Below are 12808 nucleotides of genomic sequence, written 5' to 3' on the forward strand. Positions count from 1 at the left end.
CCTTCCGAGTTCAAACGATTCTCCTGCCTTAGCCTTCTGAGTAGCTAGGACTACAGGCACGTGCCACCACGCCCAGCTACTTTTTGTATTTTCAGTAGAGATGGGGTTTCACCATGTTGGCCAGGCTGGTCTCAAACTCCTAACCTCATGATCCGCCCACCTCTGCCTCCCAAAGTGCTGGGATTACAGGCATGAGCCACCGTGCCCAGCCAGAAACTGGTATCTTTGCCCAAAAGAGACACTTGGACCTTCGAGGGTTCCCAGCAGCTCTTGAGAACCAACGCAGGAAAGTAGGGGCAGTGGTTTCTGTTATGAACCTCTCCCACATTCCCACTCCTTGGTTACTTCTTCTGATGAGGATGGATTCCATAGCTTAGACCAGTAGCTGCCTCACTGAAGTGATGATCTATGACTGTGTGTGAACTGGTAGATTGCTAGCAAACTGAAACACTGAGTGGTTTTTTGAAAAATTTATATGCCATATTTCAAAATAAACCTGTTTATAGGAATTCCTATTTGAGAGTGAGTATCGTTTTTTTTGTTGTTGTTGTTATTTTTTGTTGTTGTTGAGACAGAGTCTCGCTTTGTCGCCCAGGCTGGGGTGCAGTGGCCAGATCTCAGCTCACTGCAAGCTCCGCCTCCCGGGTTTACGCCATTCTCCTGCCTCAGCCTCCCGAGTAGCTGGGACTACAGGCGCCCGCCACCTCGCCCGGCTAGTTTTTTGTATTTCTTAGTAGAGACGGGGTTTCACCATGTTAGCCAGGATGGTCTCGATCTCCTGACCTCGTGATCCGCCCCGTCTCGGCCTCCCAAAGTGCTGGGATTACAGGCTTGAGCCACCGCGCCCGGCCGTGAGTATCGTTTAAAAAAGAAAAATGTAAAATCATGGCCTATTAAAAATAGAACCTCCAATTTCTGATCCATAATGCTTATATTTAAAAATACATCAGGTGTGTTTCGTGGGGAACTAGTTTTGCTGGAAAAGAAAGGGACAGGAGATGCTTTTGTAATATTGTTTTAGAGCTCAAGGAAACCAAAGCACTGTTTCATAGGCTGAGGCATGCATGGCTGGTGAATGTTAAGAGGAAATGAACAATGTATGAGATTAACTTGTGGCTATCCATGGCTGTAAAAATGCATTAGTGGTGTTGACAGTGGTTAGTAGGCCTTTGTAACTCAGTTATTGCTGCTGTGTATGTGTGTTCTTCCACCTTTGAGTCAATCAAGTGATGCTGTAATAAAAATTCTGAACTTCGCTTCAGGACAGCTCAGAGGGAAAACATGAGTCAAGAAAGATGCACTATTTAATGGTCCTCACTAACAGCAGTTTAAAAACAGGGCTCGCTCAAGCACTAGCAGACTAGTAGCAAAATTGCTATCCAGGGTTAATTGCATTTTGAGTGGTTCCGGTAGAACTGTACTGTCCCGTATGGTAGCCACTAGCCCCATGTGAGTATTGGCCACTTGCAATGTGGCTAAACCAAATTGAGATGCGCTATAAATGTAAAATACACACAGACTTTTGAAGACATAGTACAGAAAAAAAAAGAAAAATGTAAAATAGCTCATTAATAATTTTCATATTGATTACGTGTTCAAATAACAATTTTTCAATAGATTGGGTTAAATAAAACATATTACAATTTATTTTGCCCATTTCTTTACTTTTTAAATGTGGCTACTAGAAAATCTTAAATTATGTATATGAAGGCCGGGCGCGGTGGCTCAAGCCTGTAATCCCAGCACTTTGGGAGGCCGAGACGGGCGGATCACGAGGTCAGGAGATCGAGACCATCCTGGCTAACACAATGAAACCCCGTCTCCACTAAAAATACAAAAAAATTAGCCGGGCGTGGTGGCGGCGCCTGTAGTCCCAGCTACTCGGGAGGCTGAGGCAGGAGAATGGCGGGAACCCGGGAGGCGGAGGTTGCAGTGAGCCGAGATCGCGCCACTGCACTCCAGCCTGGGCGACATAGCGAGACTCCGCCTCAAAAAAAAAAAAAAATAAAAAATAAAAAATAAATTATGTATATGACTCTCATTATATTTCTTCTTTTTTCTTTTTTTTTTTTTTTTTTTTTTTTTGAGACGGAGTCTCGCTCTGTAGCCCAGGCTGGAGTGCAGTAGCGCAGTCTCAGCTCACTGCAACCTCCGCCTCCCGGGTTCACACCATTCTCCTGCCTCAGCCTCCTGAGAGGCTGGGATTACAGGCGCCCGCCACCACGCCCAGCTAATTTTTTTGTAGTTTTAGTAGAGACAGGGTTACATCGTGTTAGCTGGATGGTCTTGATCTCCTGACCTCGTGATCTGCCCGCCTCAGCCTCCCAAAGTGCTGGGATTATAGGCATGAGCCACCTCGCCCGGCTGACTCTCATTGGACGTGCTGCTCTAGAATAAGAAAGAATGTCCGCATAGTTTTTGTTTTTTGTAGAGATGGGGTCTTGCTGTGTTGCCCAGGCTGGTCTCAAACTCCTGCGCTCAAGCAATCATCCAGCCTTGGCCTTCCAAAGCACTGGAGTTAGAAGCTTGAGCCTCTGAACTCAGCCTGTCCTCATGGTGTAAAGGCAACTTGTCAGGATCTAATAAGGAAATCTGACTGGCAGTATGTTTTGACCATCTTGCAAACTGCTGGCTACAACTGGGCACTCTGCAGGCAAACTGCATGAGCTTAGAATGGGCCGATTACTAAATCTTAAGTGTCCTCATTTGTAAAGTGAAGGGAGTAATGATGGACCACTCACTGCTCGATAATTAAATGGGATAATTAATGTATATAAAGCGGCTCCTTGTGAGGCCTGATAGAAGATGTACTGGTGACTTCTATTACCATACTTGTCTTGGTCATCTCAGGCTGCTATAACAAAATACCACAGACTGGGTGGCTTAAACAGCAGGCATTTATTGCCTCATAGCTCTGGAGGTTGGGAAGTCTGAGATCAGAGTGCCAGCATGATTGGGTTCCGTGGAGGTAGGGGGAGAGAGAGAGAGAGAGAGAGAGAGAGAGATCAATCTGGTCTTTTCTTATAAGGGCATTAATCCCATCATGAGGACCCCAGCCTTACAACCTCATCTTAATCTAATCACCTCCCACAGACCCTACTCATAGCAGCATATAGAGGATTAGGGCTTCAACGTGAATTTTGGAGGGATACAAACATTCAGGCCATAACAACAACTTAAAAAGTCCAATCTCCACCAGGTATGGTGGCTTACACCTGTAATCTCAACACTTTATGAGGCCGAGGTGTGCAGATCACTTCAGGTCAGGAGTTTGAGACCAGCTTGGACAACATGGTGAAATCCCATCTTTACAAAAAATACAAAAATTACCTGGGCATGGTGGCGCGTGCCAGTAGTTCCAGCTACTCAGGAGGCTGAGGCAGGAGAATCACTTGAACCCAGGAGGTGGAGGTTGCAGTGAGCGGAGATCACGCCACTGCACTCCAGCCTGGGTGACAGCAAGACTGTGTCTCAAAAAAAAACAAACAAAACAAACAAAAAAAATGTTCTATCTGAGATACTGAATCCTCCAACTCTGAGTGCAAACCTTGAACCAGCGGCAGTGGCATCACTGGGAGCTTATGCGAAACCGAGAATCTCAGGCTTCTTCCCAGACCTGCTGAGGCAGAATCTGTTAACCAGACTTGCAGCGGCTCAGGTACACATTCACTTTCTGCAGTACTGCCTAGGGAATTTAAAGGTGGGTAAAACACAGCCTCGCTGGCAAGGTATTCACAATCCACTGGTGCATTTGTGTGGGAATGAGAGTGAATCTAGAGAGACTAAGGCAATTATCTAGTGGGCTGTTAGGAGGCTCCATAAAAAACACCCCTGCTCTCCAGTGATCCACAATCAACAGTGAGATGACAAAGGAGTCAAGCAGATGGAGATAAAAAATACCAGCTTTGTCACTGATAGAACTTTTGGAGAACATGGCTTAGGTATGTGACTTCCTGCCACTGAGTTCCAGAAGTAGGGAGACTCACTCACCAATACCTAAGCAGTGTCTCCCCAAAAGAGTAAGGAAAGGGAAAGAGCATACCCAGGGTACTTGTTTTTTTTTATTGCTATCAAACGAGCAAATTGCCAAGCTTAGCAGTTTAAACAAATTTAGCCCACAGATCTGCAGGTCAGAAATCTGGTGGTGCTGTACTAGATTCTCTGCTCAGAGCTTCACAAGGCCAAAACTCCAGAGGTTGGCTAACCTGAGGCCTTACTTGAAGGCTTTAGGGAGAAATTCACCTCCAAACTCATGCAGGTGGCTGGCAGAATGCAATTCCATGGGGCTGTAGCATGGTGGCCCTCATTTCCTTGCTGGCTGTCAACCAGGGGTCACCCTCAGCATCTAGAGACTGCTCTCTAGTTCTTGCAACTGCCTGCTCTGTCTTCCAGCTACAACGCTGACTTCACTTCTGTCCCAGCCTGAGAAAACACTGTGTTTGTAATGGTCTCCTGTGATTAGATTAGGGCTACCAGGAAAATCCCTCTGTTGCGTGAGTGAAAGCCAACTGATTAGTAACCTTAATTACATATACAAAAAAAAATCTCTTTTTTTTCCATGTAACATAACCAGAGCATGATCCCTCATCATATTCCCAGTCCCAGGGATTAGGGTGGAAAGTTTGAGGGGTTCATTTTATGCTTCTGCCTTCTACAACTGGTTTCTGCTTCCAACGCTACTAACCAGATAATTCAATCTTTTATGGTGGAGGAGGAATGAGGGTGTAAAGAGAGGTCAAGAGTTTTACACTAAGGAATGTTGTTCCACATAGAAACCTGAAGCCAGGGAAGGGGTGGTTCCACTACCTTCTCTCACCCGCCCCACCCCCAATATATTTAAATAGCTATAACCCAAAACACATTATAATTCAAGTCACACAGGAGATGTGGAGGTGATGATGAAGCATGTGATTGGTCTTTGAGAGGCAATTTCACCTGAGGCAGAAGAATCTGCCCCCCTCCAAGATGAGGACAGGAAGGGTGGCTCTTAATCCTGCAGGACTGTGCTAAAGACCTTGCATTGAATTCCAGATGCCCAGGAGAACATGGTTGGCAGAACTATGGTGTGGGAGACTAATCTGGAAGTACTGTGTACAATTAGCAGGAACCCCCTTTCTCGGAGATCTTTGTAAGAAATCAGCAGAGAGGTAATGAGAACTTGAACCAGAATGATGTCAATAGGAATTGAAAGGTGGGGGCTGAATTGTTATCAACCAAAGAAACAAAAAAGAGCCCTTGGCAACAGACTGAATGAGGGCAAAGATCAATTCATGGATCCAAGTCCGGAACTGGGAGAATGATGGTGCAGTGGGGAAAACAAGAGGAAGACCTGGGTTGAAGTGGAAGCTGATGAATTTTATCTTCAGTAAAACACACATGGCAAACACTAATTTTCTCAGTTTGCTTCCATCTTACACACACGCACACGTACACATACACCTCTCAACACTGGTCTTTCCCTCCTCCTGCTACCCCACCAGTTTCCCTCCCTCCTCCAACATGTTTCATTCTCTCCTTCCCTACATCCCATTTGCTTTCTACTCTCTGCTCCATTTCTGCTGCTGCCACTCAACTGAATCTCTTCTGGCAAATGTTATATGGCACTCTCTGTAGACAAATCCAGTGGAATATTTTCAGTCCTTGTTTTCATGGCCCTTTTGTGGGCTTTGGGACATGGCTTTCCTCCAAACCTAGCATTTTCCTTTATTCTTTTCTTACTTTTCTTTTTTTTTTTTAATTTTTAAAATTTATTTATTTATTTATTTATTTATTATTTAGAGACGGAGTCTCACCCTGTCTCCTAGGCTGGAGTACAACGGTGCAATCTTGGCTCACCACAACCTCCACCTCCCAGGTTCTAGTGATTCTCCTGCCTCAGCCTCTCGAATAGTTGGGATTACAGGTGTCCACCACCATGTCTGGCTAATTTTTGTATTTTTAGTAGAGATGGGGTTTCACCATGTTGGTGAGGCTGGTCTCGAACTCCTGACCTTAGGTGATCCACTCGCCTTGGCCTCCCAAAGTGCTGGGATTACAGGCATGAGCCACTGCGCCCAGCTGCATTTTCCTTTATTCTTTTTCCTTATTCTCTCCTCTTTCTTTTCCTAGCTCCATCTCCTTGATTGCTCCCTCTTCTGCTCACTCCTGGAATGTTGATAATCCCAGAACCCGTGAATGGTCTCTTCTCACTGGAAACAGTCTCTGAAACTATCATAGATAGTTTGACTGTATCATAGATACAATCTGAAACTACCATAGATATTCTGAGGATGTTCAGCTCATTATTTCTAAATGAAACCTCTCCCCAGAATTTGTTTTCCCCACCAGCACCTCCTATTCTGTTCTGGGCATCCAAAGCTCAGAGAAACATCACGATGTCGCTCTCCAAACCCACTGTTTCTGATCTTCTCTACTGCTATTAATGGACAGATGTTGGGGAGACTCCTCCCCCTCCCTCACCTCAACCCCCTCTTTCATCTCCATTGCTTCTACCTTAATCCAGATCCTCATGACCCCTTGTCTGACAACTGCAGTAGCTCCCCACTCCTCATCTCTACCCCCTCCAACTCACCGAGCTGTTGTTGACAGACTTATTTTTCTAAAATATATATTAATGTTGTTATTTCCCAGTTTGGCTTTGATAGATCAATTTCCCTCATGTTGAAGTTCACATTTCCTCAGGTTGCATGTGCTTCCAATGACCTATCTATGTCCATGTATTTGTGAACTGCCACGCTCCCTCCCCACCGCACCAACCTGGTCTCAAACCTATGCCCAACCACACTGGAACTGACACACTGATGTGTTTCATAAACTCAAGCCCTGGCTCATGATGCTTATTCAGCCCAGAGCACCATCTCCCCACCCCACCGTCACCTCCCTAAACCCCTCCTGTAGCTCTTTGAACCACCTACAAATCTACCCAACCTCCAAAAGTCAAGTCAAAAATCACCTCTGCTAGGAAGGAAGCCTTTCCTGAGCCCACCAGGGGCTGCTGGCCCCTCTTCCTCTTACATTCCCTCCCACCAGTTCCTGGGACCCTGGACATGTGTCCACTAGCAGCCATGACACTTCTTTTCTCTCATCTGTTTGGCCTTTGTCACCAGTGAGCCTAGCACCTTGCCTGGGACAGAGGTAGCGTTCAAGGAATGCTGAAGGCAAGTGAATCAAATACCTCGTATCTAGAAAAGTCCTAAAGATGCCCTTTTGAACTAGTGGAGGTGGGGAAAGACTAAAACACCATTTTATATTATCATCAATGTAAAAGCTTCTCAGCCAAATGGACCTTGGCTTTCTCCTCAAACTCTGTGGATGACAGAAATGACTTTAAAATCTGACTCCTAAAGATAGGAGGTTTGCATGGTGAAGAATTTCCAAGATACTTTCTGATCCAGACCCTGAGACAGCGAAGGATAAAAGTGAAAGATGAGATCAGAGTTAATTTTTTAGAACTCTACCAAGGATACCCACAAAAATAAATAATCATGATCAAAAAGGAACATAGCTTACTATGCATGTGGTCTTACATGTAGATATGAGTGAGTGTGTGTGTGTGTGTGTGTGTGTGTGTGTGTGTGTGTGTGTGTGTAGGTCAAGAGTAATGTGAATTTGGGCAAGCTCCCTGAACTCTCCAAGGGTGAGGCTTCTTATCTGTAAAATGGGGATAGCAATGATGTTCTTGCAAGGATTAAATCAGGCAAAGTATATAAAAGCACTTCACCCATTGCCTGGCATGTAATTACACTCAATAGGGGATGTAGGGAAGAGAGAAAGAGAGCACGCGAGCAAGCACGCTGGAGGATGACCTACCAGATTCATTGTTCGCTGTCATAAACACACACAACCTTTCCTCTCTTGCAGTTTGGGTTCTGGCATCTTTAACAGCTTCATGGGTAAATCACTTCAAACCTCCACAGGTGCTACTTCACCTGGGCAGCAGTTTCTCACCCCCCCCCACCCCTTCCCCCTCCCCAGTTTAACCACATTTGCTGTGTTCTCAAGGCTGCTGATACACAACAAAGTTTTTAAGAGTTACCATAGTTTTCACAATCCCCTCATTTTTGCCCTTGTTTTTGGGTTTAAAAAATCCTGGCTTTTTCCTCAGAATTGCTGAATTATTAGGTGTGTAGATGAACTTGTGTTTTCTTGCTCTCCTACTCCAGTTTCTTAGACTCAGACACGGAAAAGCTTCTCTGGGTCTCAAGAGAGAATTTCCAGGGTGGCGTGGTTCCGCTGGGTGTGCTGTCTGGTCAGTCTTACCGCTGTGGATTCCACACCCCCACCCCACTGCCCCCAACACCTATTAAAACTGAGCTGACATAACTTCAGGATACATTTGCTATTTCTTACCTTATTCACAATCCGTGCAAATGATTATTTCTCTGCCTCGCGCTTTAAAAACAAAAGTCTTCATGGAGTCATTTTATCTACTTGTAAACCACAATCTCGGTTTTATTTATTTATTTTTTTGGATGCTCCTTCGAGACTATACATATTTAATTCCTTTCATATTTCATCATAGACCAGTCCTTCAGAACCTCTTATTTTAGTTGTTCCTTTAACTTTGGCAAAAATATAAGACCAAAGAAGCTGCAAATCTTGTTTTCGTACCTATTTAAACAGCATCTAGAAATCTGAAGAAATTCTCTCCTTTCTTATTTTAAAAGTTTAAAAAAAACACACACACACACAGCATACTAAATATTGTGGCATGGAGTTGAAAGCTTTAGGTCTGCAGCATTTGAAATGCTCAAATCCTGTCTTTGAAGAACAGTATTTCCTCTTCGTGACTCAGTGCTGTTACCAATACACAAGGCTGATAGAGTAATTTCAGATTCACAACATTATATGTAGATATTCAAAAGAAGGAAAAAGAGCTTCATGTGACTTAGCTTAATGGGTTTCCCTATAGTTGTAAATGTATAAAGTGATCCATATTTGGGAATTATCATATAACAATTATTTCTAATAATAATTGATATAATCTATTAGAACTTGTGAGAAGTTTTGATATAAATAATTTGCCTGCCTAGCAGAGAGAAGAGAAGGAGAGTAAGCAAGAGAAAATGTTTCTAAAATGTCCTATCATTGGAAGTAAATGATCATAAATGTTTTTGCATTAAGTTAGGGTTTGGTTTTAATTTTACCTTGAATTCTAATGTTCCTACACCTTCCAAATATATTTTAAATCTTCATTAAACAAATCACATTTTAATCACACACAGAGCTTAAAAGAGGTGATTCTACAACAGATATTCAGTATTAGCTAGCGAAGGAGAACATTGGTTGAAGGTACCTAAAACCACGTGCATAAGGAACAGTTTATTTCTTATTTGGTGATTTACTATTTTAAGTCATTTCTGTGTCAAAGCTATAAAAATCTCCAGTGCTAAAAAGTGTGAGAAGAAATGAGCTAGCCAAAAAAAAGAAAAAAAGTCAGGGGAGAGTTAATTTTAAAATTTGCATTATTTTTATTTTCCTACTTTGTTATTTCAGAATGCATACTTGGAATGAATCCTCCTAGAGACGTCCACGGTATGTTACATTCCAAGTTATATTTTTAAATAAAATAAGCACCTTCATATATGTGTATATGATTTTATATCTATGTATCTCTATGTATAACTTGTGATATAATTTAACCAAATAATTAAGGCTGTTTTTGCTGATTCCAATATACTTAAAAGCAGTTCTCCATATTGTAAATGTTATACCATATAAAATATTTCAATGAAAGCTTAAATGATACCCTCAGTTCTACAGCGTTTACCATAGGTGCATTCTGCTGCTATTAAATGTCTCTATACAACTCTCTAAAAACAAAATACAGCGTGGCTTCTCTTACAGCCCAGTTTATTACCTGTGTTATAGCAGTGGTAATGCAAAATTTTTATGAGACTAAAGTGTTTACTAAGCATTCCTAAATTTTAAAAAGATTAATTTTAAAATGTCCTCAGCTTGCTACTTGTGAGGTACACAATGTATTTATGAAGTGAAAGTGAAATAATCACACATTAACCATAGCATCCCGCAGAAACATTCAGATGGAGGAAGGATGTAATGGAAGAACGAAGGGCTCTCCCCTCTCCCATAGTAATTAGATTTGAAAAGTGAAGTAATCTCAAAGCCACTTCAGAAGAAAAAAATGTTTAAATTCCAATGTTCAAAACTGATAGTGTGTATGGCAGGTGATTTGTACACACATGTTACTCCTTATCAAAACTGTTTTCCATCCCTGTGACATCAATACAAACTGCAGCTATGTGGTTCCAAACCATAGCAAGATACATTGTTTTTCAAAATGTAAATGGTCATTTAAAATAGAAATAATTCTTTTAGACGTATGACATTTTTACAAATGTAATTTTGGAAATATATTGCTCGCAAAGGGTAATTTTAAGAGAATTGTTGAGATTCTAATCCCATCTTTATGCATATTTTGGGGAGGCTTTTGTAAGAGCAAAAATGTAAAATATTTAGTTATCTTCTGAGACCACCTATAGTTATTTACCTAAAGTTGTAGAAGAAAAACGTCAATGAACTGTTACTGTTTTCCAATTAAATTATTTCTCTTCCAACTAACCAAGTACTACTTTTAAAATCCACTGCGGAAACTTACATTTCATTCCTGTTGTGAACCTTTGTTAATTCTCCTCCCTCCCTCTCCCCGCAACAAAATGTGGGAAAATCTGTCACGTAGCATCCGCCCAACGTATCGCTTCGTTGTATTTTTTAAAAATTTTGCATTATGACAAGGTAAATTCTAGCATTACTCCAGGGAAACACTGGCAATGAACCTGGGAATGTTTCCTTTCCTTTCTCCCTTAGACAGGCAAAGGAAGGGGAATTCTATATTGTCGCTAAAATGAGCGCTCTTGGTGGAAAGGAATTTCCTCACTTCGTACACGCTATGGCTGTCCTTGAGAGTGCAGGCTCCGTAAAATGCCCGGCAGACTAAGGGGTTCCCTGTCCCCCGAGCCAGTGCCTCTTTCCATTCATCTTAGATCCTCAGTAAGGAGGGGCCGAGGTTGGTCTGTTTCTTGTTTTCAAGAGCGCACCGCGCTGCGCAGTTACAGCCTGCGCCGCTCCCGGGAAACCCAAATGCCCCGCGATCCCATCGAGTCAAGGAGCAAAAGCTTTGATTGCTATCAGCTTTTTGTCGGGCTTCAAACTCGGGATTTATCGGTTGAAACTCCTAGCTGAGCAGCTCCCACAACGCTGCCTCTGAAGGCTAAACTCGGTGCATGCAAGGCTGGGACCAACTTTCCTTACTCGATAAGGGAACTTGACCCCCTCCTGGGAGACTGCAGCCCAGTCCGACTCGCAGCCCCCTCGCAGGGTTCATGGTTTTAGGCAAGTGGCCCGAGACCCAGAGGAGCCTCCCTGGACCTCTCCGAGGGGTAAATCACCCGAGTCTATTGTTTCCCCTGGAGTCAAAGTCTACTTTTGGAGCCGCTACAGCCTCATGTTCCCTCCCGCAACTCGAGGGTCCCGGGGTATGCACTTGGGGGTAGGATCTCGGAGAAATGCATTGGAGAGCAGGCGAAAAGATTTCCCTTGCCCACAACTTGACTCTCGAGCGGGCCGCGTCCGAACCCGCAGGCAAAGGCGCTGCGGCCCCTGCGGGCGGGCACGATGCACTCTGCTCAGGGACAGAGTTATAAAGTGGACGTCTGGGGGATTTTACAACTGTAATTAGACTTAAAATATCACTTTAAAAGAAAAACATACTAAGTTTTCTTTCCGAGACCCCAGGTCCATTGAAACAAAACTGCACTCGGGTGCTGGCAGTGCCCGGGGGAGCGGAGGCTGCGGGCCGCCCGCCTTAGTCCCGGAAGCCCGGGCTCCTGGAGCACAGACACCCAAAAACGGGCAGAGGCGGGCCCCAGGCACAGGGACTTCGGGAAGAGACCCCCGACCGGGCTGCACAGCGGGGAGTCCCGGTCCGAGGGTCCCCAGCCCGGCCGGCTGCGACTCCGGATTGGAACCTCGGAGACGCGCCGTGGCCGCTCCAGCTCGAGTGGGCTCTGGCGGCGGCTTCCTGTCTTTTCTCCTCGAACTCCAGTTCTTCCCGGGCGACCTGAAGGCCACGAAGGGGGCCGCAGAGCCCCCGCGCCGTCGGGGGCGTTCCGGCGCACCCGGGGCTGCGCGCGGCGTCCATCGAGGGCGGCTGCTGCCCCCTGGCGACCGCTCGGGCCCGCGGCGCGTCCCGACAGCTCCGCGCAGTCCTGGCCCGCCCGGGAAAGGCCTCCATGCCAGCCAGCCTCGGCCCCCTCCTGCGTCCGGGCCCGCGGCAACGCCCGGGGACAGTCCCTGTGCGGCAGCGGCCCCAGCACCCTAGCCCTGGGGGAGAGAGGAGCGGGTGTCAGGGGCCCCGTGGGGTTGGGCAAGGAACCCCCGCGCGGGTAGCTGAATTGAGGGGCTCCGCGGGAACCGCAAAGAAGCCCGTGGTGGAGCTGGGTCCCAGTCCCTGGACTGGGTCGCAGCCCCGGGGTGAATGAGAGGCCCCGGGAGGTGCAGAGCCCGGCAGGGAGGGCGTGGAGGGCCCCACCGGGTGGGGTCGGAGTTGGCCTCGCGCGCCGGGCTGGGGGCGGGGCCCTCGGAGCTCCGCGAAAATGCCCGCAGCGCCACGGGGACCTGCGCAGGGGGAAGCGGCCGCCCGCGCGCGAAGCCGGGGTGGGTTTTCACCTGGGGCCGCTCGCGCGCGCGGGGGCGAGGAGAGGAACGGGGGCCGCTTCCGGGGAGCCTGAGGGGAGACGCGGGGCCCGGGCGAGCTGTCCGGCTGCTGCGGGGGCCGGCGCTACGAGGC

The 12808-nt window shown here is 45.9% G+C and overlaps 1 protein-coding gene across 6 annotated transcripts in view; it reads left to right on the forward strand.

Annotated features, from left to right (window-relative positions):
- Window positions 1-12808, forward strand: part of RUNX1 (RUNX family transcription factor 1) — a 263072-nt gene that overhangs the window by 148239 nt on the left and 102025 nt on the right. For 2 of the 6 annotated variants that reach the window (XM_015132891.3, NM_001265962.1), the window contains 1 exon segment: window positions 9496-9534. The exons of 2 other annotated variants lie outside the window; for them this stretch is intronic. In XM_015132891.3, the coding sequence (XP_014988377.1) occupies window positions 9496-9534 (39 nt within the window). 6 annotated transcript variants of the gene reach the window in all.

Source organism: Macaca mulatta, chromosome 3 (assembly GCF_049350105.2).
Source record: "Macaca mulatta isolate MMU2019108-1 chromosome 3, T2T-MMU8v2.0, whole genome shotgun sequence".
In the NCBI taxonomy this organism is placed as follows: Eukaryota; Metazoa; Chordata; class Mammalia; order Primates; family Cercopithecidae; genus Macaca; species Macaca mulatta.